This window comes from Trichophyton verrucosum (genome assembly GCF_000151505.1).
Source record: "Trichophyton verrucosum HKI 0517 chromosome Unknown contig00413_1.f1.exp, whole genome shotgun sequence".
Taxonomy (NCBI): Eukaryota; Fungi; Ascomycota; class Eurotiomycetes; order Onygenales; family Arthrodermataceae; genus Trichophyton; species Trichophyton verrucosum.
In genome coordinates this window covers 13519-28950 of record NW_003315354.1, presented here as the reverse complement: position 1 = coordinate 28950, position 15432 = coordinate 13519, and the positions used below count along the sequence as shown (strand labels likewise).

Here is a 15432-nt window from a genome sequence, read left to right as displayed (position 1 = left end):
TCGTCTTCCGGGAGAACCGTGTCCCTTACTACCAGCGCCTTTTCCAGAGTGGAGATGGCGTTCGTCAATGGAAGAAGGTCCGCTGAGTCTTTTCCGCCCTCCCTCGCGAGCCGGACGGGATTGGGTCATCCAGCATCAGTGACTAACACACAATTCTTCACGGGATAGACTGCTCGAAGCCCATATCTGCTATATCCATTCTACGTATCTCTCTACGGCAGCACCATTGGTATGATTCGCCCAGTCAATTTGCCTAGCTTGATATTTCCTGTCTATGGAGGGATGTTTTTCGCTAACATGGACTTCTAGCCACCATGTACGCCATGGGCAGAATCGTTCTTGTGAGTAACCTCAAATACCGATTCTCCTTAAATGAGAGCCTCTTTCTCAATGCGCCGGAGCACAGCTTTACCTTGACACATTGGGCGATAAATACTGATATCATGACAGGGACACAAGACATGGTTCTGAGCCAAGAGACCAATTCAGACTGCACAAGAAAAATTGAGCTCATAGAGGAGGTGCATGAACTTTAGGTGAATTGGAATGGTGTATATAGTCCTGATAGAGCTCCAAACTACAACTCGCGTTGAACCAGCTCTGACTATCAAAGCCAATTGCAAACCGTTGTATATTTAACATTGCAAGATACTGTCATTTTTATTGTCTGGATTATGGAGAGTGACCCTACTATCATTCCCTAACCTATAAGCGATGTAAAACACTCGTAATTATTTGCAATTCAACTCGGCATAACCAATTAGTTAGTGCACATGAATTTAGACTGGAATCACGCATGGACGCAGTTTTCCTCGTATTAACAGAGCATACGCTCCTAAACCTATAAACCGTGAACATTAATGTGACGATAAATTTTATTGAACATCATATTTTCAGCACCAGAAGACACATACTGGTGTGTAGAGGCTATTAGCACAATGGCAGTGATGCTATATCAATTTCAACCCTTTCTTGTCTGTCTCTTCATCTCGCGCTTTTGCTCCCTCTCCTTTTCCTTCGCAAGGAACTTCTTCTGCTCCTCGGCTGACATGTTACGTAGGAGTCGATCACGTTCTTCCTTCTTGATCTTTTCAGCAGCCACTTTTCTTTCTTCAGCTTTTTCATCCTGGTCAACCCGCTTCATCCTTTTAATTTCTTCCTCGCGTGTACTACGGAGTTTGCGGGTTACCTCAGGTCTGAAGTGAGCGATAGTCACCAGGCGATCAGCTAAGCGAATGAAGGCCTTCAGCATATTGGAGGAGGAGGCATAGTCTGAAGCATCCGAAGATTCTGGAATACGCAGAGAGAGAATAATACGCTTTCGGGGAACTGCCTCTTCAACACTATATTGCAAGAAAATGTAAGTATCTGCTCATTAACGGGGAACAGAGTTAAAATGACAAATATACGTACGTAGTAGGCTTCTCCATAGGTTGGTCAGTCACAATCAGGTAATCAAACAGATCACCGGCATCCTCAATGGCTTTAACAAACTCAGGAACTAGCATGGAATCGGTAATCTCCGCACTCTCGCTCATAACAGTTAACCAGTTTGGAAGCTTAGCGTTCTCCTTGGTGAATGTCAACGAAACATCATATCGGTCTTCCCTTAGGCGGCGCATAGCATTCTTGTGCACCACAGCAAAGACGAAACCGTCATAAGTCGAAGGTACTGACTTTGAGCGCTTGTCGGCATCAATATCCATTGGTGTGGGTGGAACAAGGTCTTTCTCCCGGCCGTCGAAGGGGTATGCAACGATCTCTACCTTTTCAGAAGACGGTGCCATGGAATCGAAAAACAACCCAAGAAACGTCTCGCCAAACAGCAACAGAGGATTGTAGCGTTTCAGCATCTTGATTGTGACATCGACGAAGGCAACATTCTGGCGGCCAGTAGCGTAAGTAGTGAATTCAATCAAAGCCTTCTCCTTCAGTATCTTATCATCGATCTTAATGCCTTCGTTGGAGCTGGAGTTCTGCGGGATTCCAGTATATCCAACAACCGCAAACTCGTCGCAGAGCACCGGGATATTTGCTTGTGCCCATGTCTTTGCCTTGCGCCTGTTTTTACCCGCTCCCCACACATGTAGTACGGCGACCAAAATAATAAAAGGGATGATGAATGCTTCCTGAACAAAGTCCTGTGGCGACGTTCGTTCCCAGACTCGGTACCATTTTGTATAGGGAACAGTGCTGGCGGCAGTACCCTGGGGTCCAGATCCAGTTGCAGATGGAGGCGCAAAGTCCGCAAAGCCTAGAATATGAGTAAATTGTTAGCTCGTAATTTCAAGTGGTCTCATGAGAGAATAAGTTGAATTGAACAATATTGGGTGAGCGATGATGGATTGTGAATTCTGCTGTCACCAACCTCCTTCAGCCTTCTGCGGAGCCTCAGTGGCCTTGCCGCCAAAAAGACCCTTAAAGACTCCGTCCATCGTCGGTAACTAGATATCAGGACTGGCCAGGTTGGCCTGATAAGTCACTAATCGAGAGCTGCCGTAGAGTTGTTGGTGTTGCGAGTTTGAACAATCACTTGTGTTGTGCCAGTAACTGACTTGGAGTTTACTAACTAGTTAAGTTAGTTAACTAAAGCCAAGAAGCTGAACTTTGGCGGATGAAGGCCAACACGAACAACCCCAGGGCGTGTAGCTGTCTGTATGGATATATGCTCCTTTTAATAGGACCAACGGTAGAGGAAAGCGGAGTACGCCATATGAGTTCATGTATGAACTTGGACTTTACACATTTAGGGACCCAAAAATTGCTGTAATTGCTCCCATCAAATTTAATATCCGCTCGGTATTGAGCCTCATCGAGACGCATTTGGAAGGCCACAGTTTTGTCAAGTCATTGGGAGAAGAACAAATGCGACGAAATAACGTATACGAATCAAAAGTAGAATTGATAGACCGATTCACCCTATTTTATACATGTATCAACCATGAAAACTCAAATTCAACTAGGCGGCCAAAAAGACTGTTTTGCACAACCCTTCCCTGCCTGCCTGCATTGAACATCCGTGAGCCACATATTCAACCAACCAACTCCAGAAGGAAAAGAAAGCTATATACAGCGCCTGCAGAATAGAAGTGGTATCAAGAAAAAGAGCTGTCATCAAACAGGCTGGGCAATAAATGGTAAAAACACAAGGGAACAAAGCAGGGCAAATAAAAATCACAAGTACAAGAACAAAAGAGAGTCACAAAGGGAATAAAGGTACAATTCCAACCAAGAGACGCTTTGCGAGAAGAAAGCACAAAGACAAAACAAGATTGGGAGTGGCGATTATAATATAGTATAGCAACCCAACTATGTCAGAGTGGGGGCAGCGAGATCACTGTCCGTATGCTGGAGGTGGCGAAGGATCTCGGGTTTGGTGTCTGCAGTAGTTGCTGGCACTGCCCACGCTACCAGGACCTTTGCTTTCTTGGATTCTGCGGTTGATTTCGTTTGCTAACTTCATCATCCAAGCCTGCTCTAAAACGCTTCGGTCCTGACTCGCGGCCACAAATGACAGTACGTTGGGTGGGATCCCATTCAGGGAGGTTGTGTTGTCACTACCTTGCTGATGGGCTTCTAGGGTAGGGGTATTTTGACGAGGAATATGCGAAGGTTCCCCGTTACTTAGAGCCTTTTTTTCAGCCTCGGCTGACGGGGTAGGCTGGGCAGTGTTAGCAATGATAGATGGGCCTAGTCCTTGCACAGCCGGCAGTCGTGAACGATCCTTTACTTTTATAGTAGCATCAGGGGAGATCGGTGGAGTAACAGGGTCATCGGGTTTCTCTGCAGCTCTTGCAGAGGATGAAAAAACAGTCGATGCATCAGTAGAGACAGTATATTCGCTCTCAGTGCATGTACTGGAAGTGTCATCAGACTTTTTGGACTTTCGTAAGTCCACAACACGCCGCTTGTGTTTCCTTGAGGGACGTGCTCTTGGGTGGCGGCCAGCGCTAGTCGTGAGAGAACCGTATCCGCTCAGTGGGGAGCCTAGAGATGCTTTACTCATTGACGATTCCTGCAAAGATTGGAGAGACGCAGCATGGGAGTGAGTCCTAGAGAGAGGAGGACTAACGGGGGAGATCAAGCCTCCATGGTACTCGGATTGTTCCATAGCTCCGGTAAGCGCTCTGAAAACGACGTCATGTATTGTTGGAGTGAATAGTGAAAGTGTCCGTTGAGAGTCCGTCAGCGTGGCAAGTCGGACAAGATTTCTCTGGGAAAATAGAGAGTGCATTTCAACTCCAGAGTCCAGAGACAAAGAAGCTATCTGGGCAACGCTCAAAACATTTCCGGATGCATCAACAGGGTCTTGGGGTGGGCTAAGTAATGGATCTTGACCTGGGCCCGCTTCTTCGTCAGCCTGTGCTTCGACATCCTGCCCGCGAAACTCTGGCACCCATAGTCGAAGAGATAGTCGGTGGATAATAGCAGGAAGCTCATCCATAAATAATAAGCGAAGCTGGCCCTCGATGGTTCGTTGTAAATAGTCTCGAACGAATGGGATAGAATCAAAAGTTGATGACACCTTTAGCGACTCAAGGGGGTCATTTCTAAAGACTAGAGTGATTCCTTTTTGCTTAGAAAAGACCAACACTACAAAGCCAGAAAGTTTGATATCTGACAAAGTTATTTGTAGTGGTATAGTGAGGCCTTGGCTATAAGAGACGTTGTCAGTAAACATTCATATATCGTGAAATCGCATCTAGAAACTGAAACATACTCTGCAGCAAGGGGACATGGAGAAGTAAACGATGGCCGTGTCACCATGTAAGTGTTTAGTGAGTTGGCCTGAACACAAGTTTTCAGAGTGAGATAAGCATCTCCAGAGTAGGACATTTTAAATATTCCGCGGAACCGGTCGTCTGCCAGATCCCCTATCTCAAGAATTTCAAGGTCTGGTGGTATAGATCCCAGATTCAGTTCCGTGACTGTGATGTCGCCCACAATGATCGGAGGTTTCGGCGACTTGTTCAAGGCAGTAGTGAGTAGCTCTTGAGCGCGAGTATAGAATCCAGCATCAGCCATCAGAGGCGACCAGTTAAAATTGAAGGCCATGTTTGGCAACGGACGGCGCGAGCGCCTGGATGAAAACGAGAGAAAACGTTTATATCGATGACCCCCGGCGAATCTGTGTGTTTATATTTCGCGATAACCGGTAGAGGAGTTTGATCACAATCCGCGGTTGATGGATGGGTCGCGTGCCATGTGATGGTACCTGCTGCAATCCTCTGCGGGTCGTTGGACGAAACCGGTGCGAGTCGATGGAGGAGAGCACTTAGGGATAAGGCTCGTTACCGGTGACCTCCTCATTGATGATCCGTGGATTGCATCTCCGGGGCCCTGGAGAGTAAGAGAGATGCGTCGGCTGCTGAAACCTGATGTTCGAATAGAAAAAATTATTCCTTCCGGCGCGGCAGGAATAGGAGAAGCGTCACCTGACTGGTCGTGGGCCAAGTCTTCCGGCTTAGTCATTGACTTATATAAGCTGGACCGTGCGTTTGCCGTGGTAACCGCGGGAGCTAATCCTCTTTGGGAAATGTATAAATAAAGGTTTATTGCACGCCGAAGAGAGACGCTTTTTTGTAAACGACTGCACACGACCCAACGCTCGACAAGCCGACACAGAGAAGACACGCGAACTGCACACCACCAAATATGGTTATATACATTGAAGACTCTGCTGCTGAAATGCAGGCTGATGCCAGTCAACGAACTACCCGCTGCCAAAAAGCTAGACACCCGTCCTTGAAGGCTACAAAAGGTGTTCACAGGACGAAAGGCACATATAAAGAGCACGATATTGTGCACGATGGTAGTCTAGCTATTGAAAAGGAATTATCAATAGCGCCTTCTTCTCCAGATGACCCTGAATCACTTATCGCCGCAGTTCGAGACCAGTTGTCGCAAATAACAATCAAGGGGAATCGCTCACAAAGTGTCAGTGGAAAGGAATGCTGCCAGGATTCAACTGGAAGGGATACCCACCATACCAATAACACTTCATCAGAAAACATTACCAAGAAGAATATTGCCCAGAAGGCAGGTCCTATTCAGTCAATACAACGCCCCAAAGGTGATTTTTCGATACCCTCGAAGCGCTCGGAAGATAAGGAGGATATCAAGCAGTCAAGATCTCCTATTACTACGAGGAAAAAAGGGAACACCAAAATACAACAAACATATATCAATGATAAACAAAGGACTGCTTACGTACAAGCCATCCTGAATGAGGCAATGTCCACAAGATCTTCACGAGGAATACAACATTTTGACAAATGGGCAAACAGGGCCGAAGGTTTCTTCGACGTCAGGAAGATTGCGGAAGGCTCTTACGGAGAGGTATATGAGCTGTGTGCAAAAGACGGAGTATCCAAATCAAGTCTATCAAGCGGTCAATCATCTAAACTACAAACCTATATGGATGGCGTTTTTAAAATCGTGCCATTATGCGCGCAGCGAGGACCAGGTTCAAAGAAATTCACAACAGTGGGTGAGATTGTTGCTGAAGTTCAATTACTAAAACTTCTTGACCCAATCCCAGGATTTGCACGATTTAGGGAGATACACGTGGTTCAGGGCAGGTTTCCCCCGTCTTACCAAAACGCTTGGGATATATATAGTCAAACCAAGGACGATTGTTTCAATCCCGACCCAAGCAAGAAGAAATCATATCCGGACAATCAGCTATGGGCTATACTAGAAATGGAGAATGCTGGTTTTGAACTTGAGAAATTCAAATTTTCCTCTGTTTTCCAAGTGTACGACGTGTTCTGGGGTGTGGCTTTGGCTTTGGCAAGAGCGGAACAGTATGCTTCCTTTGAGGTACTCACTTCCTTGCTATAACTACAGCTTTTATCCGCAATGAATAGCTAATACTTAACCAGCATCGTGATCTCCATCTTGGAAACGTGTGTGTGAAACAGAAGCAGCCCCCTCTTGTTGAGTGTCAAAAGGGGAGGGCCAAAATGGATACTTCGGAGATTGAACTTTCAGCACGCCTAGGCTTAAGCGGGCTGGAGACCACCATAATTGATTATTCTTTATCTCGCGCCGAGCTTTCGCCTTGTGAGACACAGGACACCAGTTATACCAGGGGATCCGTGGCATGGTCCGATCTCGAGAAGAAGGAAATCTTCGATGCCGTTGGAAGGGACGAAGAGGAAAAATTCCTTCGTGACACCTATCGGATGTAAGTATAGATGCTGATTACATTCTAGGCCGTCGTTGCTAATATTCCCCTATTAGGATGAGATCAGAGGTCTTTAATGACAGTGACCCCGACACCGAACAGTGGAAAAACTACAGGCCAAGAACTAATCTTATTTGGCTGTCCTTTATTCTAGCAACGCTGGTAAACAAATGTCGTACTGAGAAACTGCTTCCAATACACCGTCAGCCTCTTGGACAACGCTCCGCGAATAGCAATCTTGTGCCTAGGAAATCAAGCGCCAAGCACAAAGTTACTCGGGACAACCGAGCTGAAGAGCCGAAACTACGCGACGAAATACAGCACGTACTCTTTGAAAGGCTAGAGACCGTTTTGGACCTGCTTGAATTAGAAGATGAATATGAGACTCTGTCTTGCGCTGGGGACCTGGTGGCCATTGCCATCGGTTCTCAATGGCTAGAGGAGTCAGACTTTCTATGCTAGGAGCCGCTACATACTATCGTCTCAACAGTCTTTCATGTCAGATGCATATATATATTTACGGCGCACAACTGGTACTGATTACATCCTTTGCTTTATATATACCCACGTTTTTGTTCTTTTTTGATTCTACCAACAGCAAAAGATACCATATGTGACATAGCGTTCATAGCCTTATTAAACCTCGTTTATTACTGTGAGATTGAAATATGCATCATCACTCAAGCCATTCATTTAGCCTTCGGTAATTCAATATCCACCAACCACGGTATATGACAAGTGTTCCAACCAAGCCCTTTCATGGACGCGTTTATGACTAGGGTTTGCTGACCAGACTGAATCGGAGTTTCATCATCCGAGCAGTAACTGAGAGTATAGTAACCTTCATCCCGGTGAGACTGCAGCTTGTCCAAGAGGGCCTTTGAATCTCTTGCCCCCATTAGACTATTGATCAAAATTGATTTCTCTTCATCAACAGGGTTAGAGTTGGAGAAGAGTGAAAATAACGAATTCGTATTCCTCCAGGTGACGAGTTTTGCTCCCCAGGCTTCGTGTATGTGCCCAAAACAATGTATCTTCGGTCTTGCCCGAGATACGGCTCCAAGAAGAGACGTACACCCTGCCTGATGCCCTGAAAAGGCTGTATCAAGTAGACCCTTCGGGGGTCCATGAGTCATAGCAATGTCGACTCCCTCCATTTCGAATTGATGTCCTTGTTGTCGATAGTACTGGAATCCCCAATGCCCATAGACCGGTGTATACGGGCTTGCGTATATGGATAAACAAGCTCCATTCGCTAAATTAAAGCGATGAATCCCTTCATCTAGAAGGATGATGCCAGCATCTTCAAGCAGTTGCCTAGCCTCCCCAAAATCACCACATTCCTTCATCAACTGTGTATGGCGTTCAACGTGTATTTGCTCTAGTTTCGCTTTGTAGAACGGAATATCAAGAGTGAAATCATGATTCCCGGCAATAGCAAGTTTGAGGGGGGCATTTACTTGCTTCAGTAGCTGTGCAGCCGATCGGTATTCTTCCAATGTGGAACGCTCGGTCAAGTCGCCGCAATGTAGGGCCACATCGGCATATTGGCTGGGAGGCGTATATGACATTGCATGGGTATCAGAAAGTATTAAGATTCTGGTCTTCATCATAACACTTGAAGATGACATGGATCTATGTTGAGATGGTTGGCGATGGAAAGCTGCTGGCTGACCTGACAAGTGCGGCGGTTTAAGCAAAGTCGGCCGCTGCCTAGCACGAACTACTCTGACGTAATAGCAATCTATGATACCTCTTCTATTCAAAAACGGAGATCTCGGTGGCATTGATAATCACTAGATATACAGCATTCTAGTATGGTAGATTTTCATATGAGCTATAGATCCCTAGTGAAGTTCTTCTAGCAGGGTTTGAATAGTGGACGCTTTCTTTGACGCCGAAGAAGTTAGCTAACTAGTTAACTAACCAACTACTTAAGCAACAGCCGCCTTAACTAGTTAACCAACTTAGTTACATAATCCTTCAATTGTTTACACCTGGGCTGCAATTGCTATTCTATAGATACTGAATAGCGAGAGTTCTCTGGCAAGAAGCGTCGAGTCCTCAAAGATGTCCCGCTGGCTTGATCTCCTTGAGCTGGAGGGACTCGCCTCTCCCAGCAGCTTTCTCACACATTCACACTCGACAGAGCCGACTGCCAGGTTAGTTAAGAAGACCAGGGAAAGCTAACAGCAGCCATGGCAGCTTCACAGGAGAATTCAGTGCTCCGTTCACTGAGGAGCCCAGCAAAGGGGAGCACTAGGTTCCAATGCACGACATGTCTAGAGACGTTCCGCCGGGCAGACCATCTTCTGCGGCATGGAGTCATGCGTAAGTAGCAGAGCAAACAAGCAAATGTTTGCCAACAGAGTTCCATGCTAACATGCGTTTCAGATAGAAAAAAAGGAAAGTCATTCCCGTGCTTCGAGTGCTGCCGTGCTTTTGACGAGAGGTATGATGGCATATCAGTCCAAAAGACAGTTGCCTTCAAAAAGAATACCACAGCTAACGGGGTTTCAAAATACAAAAAGGGCCGAGCTGGCAAGCCATGTTCGCTCAGCACACCCAGTGCCTCCATCTTCTAGAAAGAAACGGCCTGCCACAACTGTTACGCCGTTGCAAGTCTCGAATTCAAATAGACAGGGAGACTATATGGCGGGAGCTGCCATCGAAGCGCCGTCCCACGGGCATCCGCCTACAGTGGCAGGGCAGGCGCTTGCTGATATCTCATTGGGAATTAACCAGCAACATGCCAGGGGGATAACAAATTGTGATGGTGATCACAACTCAACACAGGAGCCCAGCCAGCTCTGGCTGGCACCGACTGTGACAACTAAGGGGCAATCTCCAGCCTCCAGGAGTCCCTTGTCTAAGCACCACTGCTCATCACAACCGTAATCCTTCATAGGCAACTCTGCATGACCAACCATAAAGGGAGCAATCTGGTAAAACAAGAGGAACAATTTCTTCCGCGAGCCTTTTCTGAATGCTACCACGAATATCGGCTAATATCCCGATCTTAGGAGCGGTTCGCTCATGATAATGGCATTGAAATCAGTTCATATACCAATAGTAGCAGTAGTAATGGTCGACGTTGTACTGTTATCGCAGTTTTTTTCTCCCTGTTATCGTAGTTAATCCATACTTAACTAGTTTGCTTCATGTGACTCAACTAGTTAACTAACTAGGCGCCAACCGCGTCACGCTTTAACTAAGTTAGTTAACTTTACACTTCTTGTCAAGGTGCAATAGCCAGCTGATGACTGCCAGGCCTCGACATCCAGCCGGGCAGAGACAGGATGGGCTTAACAGCATTTGACAGACTTGAAAGCGCGGCTTGACCCGTCGGACTAGACGTTTTGCTTATATCCCGCCGCTTGACCAGCTATCTAGCTAGCAAGTTACCTCGTAACTTGCTGCAACCCCGAGAACATAGACGCTCCGCCATCATGTCCCGAGACAGGCTCAACCGGTTCTTTGGCCAGAGAGACAGCCAGCAGCAGGCGTACAAACGAATAGATGGAGACGACAGAGATACCGCTGAGGGGGAAGCCGAGGTGCCTGCGTACGATGCTCCGCCTGTCAAGGAGTTTTCGTGGGTAGTTTACTCTATCTTTACCTGGATGGGGATGGCTATGCTATGGGGATGGTAAGCTCCCTTTGGAACCACCGGCTTTCTCTGGTAGATTTACCAGGCTGATAAAGTGCAGTTACGTGGCTAACATTGGTAATGTTAATGAATCTACAGGAACTCGTTCCTTGCCGCAGCACCGTACTTTCAAATCCGGTTTGCCAGCAATGAATGGCTCCGGGACAACTCACAATCCTCAATAACTTCAGTGTTCTGCGTTACGGGCCTGTCTACACATCTGTTCCTGCTGAGACTCCAGAAAAATGCATCTTACCCGCAGAGAGTCCTTGTCTCACTCGCTCTCACTGGACTCGTGTTTGCACTGCTCACACTCTCCACTATTCCTAAACAAGGACCATCTCCCAACGTCCTTTTCGCGTTTGTCCTTTTCATGGTATTTATATGTGCGCTGTCCGGATCGATGAACCAGAATGGATTGTTCGCATACGTATCTGGCTTTTCGCAGCCAGCGTATACGCAGGCAATTCTGGCGGGACAGGCACTCTCCGGTGTCCTGCCTTCCATAGTACAACTTATCTCGGTCCTTGCAGTGCCAGATTCTACTGTACACGAAACAGGCGAGCTGGAAAACGCAGCAAAATCGGCTTTTGGATTTTTCCTGACCGCAACACTGGTCTGTGGAGGTGCTTTCCTCGCTTTCCTTTACCTTCATCATTCCCAGGCTAGGCGTGCTCGCTATACCCCAGATGAAGACACTGATGCGTCAGAGTCGGACATGCTGTCAACTAAGAAGTCAGTTTCATTGTTGACACTGTTCCGAAAGACCAGGTGGCTATCTCTGGCGATATTTCTCTGCTTCTGTATTACCATGGCCTTCCCCGTGTTCGCATCTCAGATCCAGAGTGTTAGTAAAGAAAACCCCCCGCCTCGTTATTCACAACCTGGCGTATTCGTTGCCCTTGCCCTTCTGTTTTGGAACTCAGGCGACTTGCTCGGGCGAATGACTCTCTTGATCCCGTCTGTAAAGGACAGGAAAGCTCCGCAGTTCGTCCTTTTTGTCCTCGCGCTAGCTCGCATCTTTTTCATCCCATTGTTCTTGATGTGTAATGTCCGAGGGAGAGGGGCGGCAATCAATAGCGACCTCTTCTATCTCGTCTTTGTCCAGGGTCTGTTCGGGCTAACAAATGGCTACGTCTGCGTTTCTATCATGGTTAGCGCCCCGGATCTGGTAGACGAGGAAGAGAGGGAGGCAGCTGGCGCATACATGGGCATGTTGATAGTGGCAGGCTTAGCAGCCGGTAGCGTTCTAAGCTTTTTTATCGGAGCCCTATGATATTATTGATCGGTGCAGGATACTCGAGGTAGATAGTTCATTTTGCAGCACTGATTTCAGTAGCGCAGATCTATTACATTTCCTATCAATAGAAAATGCCATAATCAAGTGATATATGCATGGCACTTATGCTCTATTTTTTTGCCCCTTAAGTGATAAGTGAATATAGCCTGATGATGCTGGTGGGATGGAAGAAAGCCTGAAACAAGGGAGAGAAATAGAGGTGACCAAAGAAAAGTCTATAATAGTAACAAGACGATATGTCTAGGTGTTAAAAGTACATCTATGTATATAATCTATACAGTGAGAATATAGGTATTAGCAAAGGGGAGGGTCTGGATATAGATCGTTGAGGATTAATTCATATGGTTTTAATCGAGACACAGCACACTTCTAGAGTGGAGTTGCGTTATTGGACATAATAACGCGGGCAGTCGACCGGGAATATAGCCTGGGTAACAGAAATAAAAAAAAAAAAAAGAATCAAAGAGAAGGGGTTATAAATTTGGCTTCGCGAAAGGGTTATTGGTGATTCAAGAGAAGGAATCTATTTCTTTTCAATTTCATCAGTAGACCTTGGCTCGTCTTCAGTCTCGGCTTCATCGTATTCCTCGTCTTCGCCTTCTTGTAGCAATTGCTGTAGATGCTCTGTTTCTGATGGCGGCCCTCGAGAGATTGGCTTGTTGGGGTGGACGGGAGCAGAAATTCCTTCGCCGCCGCTGAGCTGCCAGGCCATCAGCTTGGTAAAGGCACCATCTGGTCTTGAATTGAGATCATTGTAAGATCCCATTTCAGCAACTTTGCCCTCCGAGTCAAGAACGATGATGGTGTCAGATCGTTTGATGGTGGATAATCGATGGGCTATGCTAATAGTGGTGTTGTTCTCACGGAGCAGAGCTGCAAGAGCACTGTTAACGAGGGTTTCGGACTCGGCATCGAGCGCAGAGGTAGCTTCATCGAGAATGAGAATATCCGGCTCCTTGATAAGAGCACGAGCGATGGCAATTCTCTGTTTTTGGCCACCGGACAGTTGTGCTCCTTTGGGGCCAACAGTGGTATCCAAACCATCAGGCTAGGGGAATGGTATGTTAGCCCTAATATTTCTGTGATGAAATCGATATACCATGCGGGTTTAACTTACGAAGTCGCTGATGAACTGGCAGTTTGCCTTGCGGGCAGCAGCGATTATCTGAGATCTTGTTGCATCAGGCTTTCCATAGCTGATATTCTCGGCAATGGAGCCAGAGAACAACACTGGTTCTTGGGCAACGATTCCTATCTTCCTTCGGAGAGACTTTGCGTTCATGGTTGCAACATCCTTGCCGTTGATGAAGACTTGGCCCTGTGTTGGGCTGTAGAAACGAAGTAGCAATGACGCAATGGTGGATTTTCCACCACCTGAGGGTCCAACAATAGCCACATTGCTACCCTGCGGTATCTCAAAATCCAGATCTTTGAAAATGGTGACGGCTGGTCGAGTAGGATAGCTAAAGGCAACATTTTTGAATCTGATAGGCCCGCGAGCTGAGGTGACCTTGTCACCCACGGTAGGGGATATCTTAGGTCTGCGGTCTTGTAATTCGAACAGACGACTGGCAGCTCCAGCTCCTTTCATGAGCTCTGAATAGAAACTCGAAAGGCCAAAAAGACTGGATCCGGCGTACGCGGTGTACATTAAAAAGGAGGTGAGTTCTCCGATTGAAATTGCTTGTGACTGAACCATTCCACCACCAACATAGAGGAGGGCAAGTATTGTAGCATTTCCCATCAAGCTTGTGCCGCTAAAAAAGGTTGCACTGATGAACGACTCTTTCTTACCAAGCTCAAATATTCGCTTGACCTGGCGATTGTATCGATGAACTTCCAAGATCTCACCCGCAAAGGACTGACTTGTTTTAACATTGCCAAGCCGTTCCTCTGCAATTTTGGTCAATGTACCAACGTTCTTCTGTATCTTCCGGCTGAGGTTACGGATTGCTCGTCCGTAGAAGAAAGCCGCAAGAGCAATTGGAGGGAAAAGAAGAGCCAAAACACTTGAGAGTTTCAAACTGACATATGCCATCATTCCAAATCCGGCAGCGCCACTGACAGCTGCTCGTAGACCGTCTGAGAGATTCTGTGTAATACTCTTCCCCACAATGATTGTATCAGAGCTCAGCCGGGAGATCAGGTCACCAACTCGATTTGCATCAAAGAACTCGGCATCTTGAACGAAGGTGTTTCTGAAGAGTTTAGCTCGGAGTCTGGCAACAATTCGTTCACCAACAATTCGTAGGATGATAATCCTTCCGTAGTTTGCAGCCGCTCCGAGCAGAATAATCCCTCCCAGTGCTGTATAGAAGACAGGGAGACTGATCCCTAGGAAATCTTTCAAAGCATTGGGGTTGGAGCTGGTCGCAATGTCAAGGATCTTCCCGATAGAGAAGGGTATAGACATGGCTACCGACGAGGAGATGAGAAGGAACAGAAAGGCAACAGATAGGACCTTAGCCTCTGGACGTGCAATTGTGATCAGTCTCCATATCTCTCGTAGACCTGACTTCTTCCCCGAGGCCAGCCCGTCCTTTGCCAGCCTTGCGCTTAGGTTTATCTGAGCAGCCTGGGATGCTCTTTCAGACCGCTCGAACGCTTGACTTATTTCTTCTGCTTGAGCGACCTCCTTCACCACCGGAGCTGTACTTTCCTGAAGTTGCGAGGAGCCATTCTCGCCCGGAGAGCTCTTCCCAGTAGCAAAACGGAGCTGCCTGTATATGAGATTCGAGGATCGGGGGAACACGGCATTTCGGGGGAGCTTTCCGAGGACATCTGGACAAGAGGTAGGAGTAAAAATTCCGCATCTATGAAGCCTGTTTCCACCAAACACCGGTGGTGAAACAGCATGGTACTGCCTGGCGAAGGCCACCGGACGTACCAACAGCGCCCTGCTATCGGTGGCGAGACATCGTGACGAGAGATTGAGGCCCAAGGGACTGCAGCGTACGGCGTCTCTAGAACAACTGGCCGTCTGGAGGAGGACTCTTGAGCCGCGCATCGCGAAGTTTGCGCCCCGCCCGCCGCTACTGAGCGCCCCAGAACAAAATGGAAACGAATGGCATTCAAGGCACGGATGGCATAGTGAGGTCGCTATCGATGCTGCCCTGGACCATGATCTTTGCGACTTGGCTGTTCTGGCTGGGGAAGACGGCGGATGGATGATCGTTTGAGCTGAGGTTTAGGTGAGGTCGCTGGCGGCGGCGCCCCGGAACAAAAAAAATTTAGTCATCCCGAGCTTCTTTCTCCGGGCCCGCTCCCCGAACATTCTCAGAGGTTCTCTTGGGC

The 15432-nt window shown here is 47.3% G+C and overlaps 6 protein-coding genes across 6 annotated transcripts; 2 read left to right on the top strand and 4 right to left on the bottom strand.

The window, feature by feature from the left end:
- Positions 1-961: 961 nt before the first annotated feature.
- On the bottom strand, positions 962-2435 carry TRV_05396 (uncharacterized protein; the record flags this gene model as incomplete). Its single annotated transcript, XM_003020456.1, has 3 exons — positions 962-1343; positions 1414-2254; positions 2369-2435. 3 exons carry the CDS (start codon positions 2433-2435, stop codon positions 962-964), a joined length of 1290 nt encoding a protein of 429 aa, XP_003020502.1.
- Positions 2436-3334: 899 nt separating this feature from the next.
- Positions 3335-5055, bottom strand: TRV_05395 (uncharacterized protein; the record flags this gene model as incomplete). Its single annotated transcript, XM_003020455.1, has 2 exons — positions 3335-4655; positions 4721-5055. The coding sequence occupies 2 exons, from the start codon at positions 5053-5055 to the stop codon at positions 3335-3337; spliced, it is 1656 nt and encodes a 551-aa protein (XP_003020501.1).
- A 600-nt stretch (positions 5056-5655) lies between these two features.
- TRV_05394 (uncharacterized protein) lies at positions 5656-7651 on the top strand (the record flags this gene model as incomplete). Its single annotated transcript, XM_003020454.1, has 3 exons — positions 5656-6822; positions 6870-7189; positions 7246-7651. 3 exons carry the CDS (start codon positions 5656-5658, stop codon positions 7649-7651), a joined length of 1893 nt encoding a protein of 630 aa, XP_003020500.1.
- Positions 7652-7878: 227 nt separating this feature from the next.
- TRV_05393 (Ser/Thr protein phosphatase family protein) lies at positions 7879-8799 on the bottom strand (the record flags this gene model as incomplete). The annotated part of the gene is made up of 1 exon (XM_003020453.1): positions 7879-8799. The coding sequence occupies one exon, from the start codon at positions 8797-8799 to the stop codon at positions 7879-7881; it is 921 nt and encodes a 306-aa protein (XP_003020499.1).
- A 1839-nt stretch (positions 8800-10638) lies between these two features.
- Positions 10639-12114, top strand: TRV_05392 (Nucleoside transporter family; the record flags this gene model as incomplete). Its single annotated transcript, XM_003020452.1, has 2 exons — positions 10639-10838; positions 10938-12114. The coding sequence occupies 2 exons, from the start codon at positions 10639-10641 to the stop codon at positions 12112-12114; spliced, it is 1377 nt and encodes a 458-aa protein (XP_003020498.1).
- A 547-nt stretch (positions 12115-12661) lies between these two features.
- Positions 12662-15145, bottom strand: TRV_05391 (uncharacterized protein; the record flags this gene model as incomplete). The annotated part of the gene is made up of 2 exons (XM_003020451.1): positions 12662-13186; positions 13256-15145. The coding sequence occupies 2 exons, from the start codon at positions 15143-15145 to the stop codon at positions 12662-12664; spliced, it is 2415 nt and encodes an 804-aa protein (XP_003020497.1).
- Between the last annotated feature and the right edge of the window lie 287 nt (positions 15146-15432).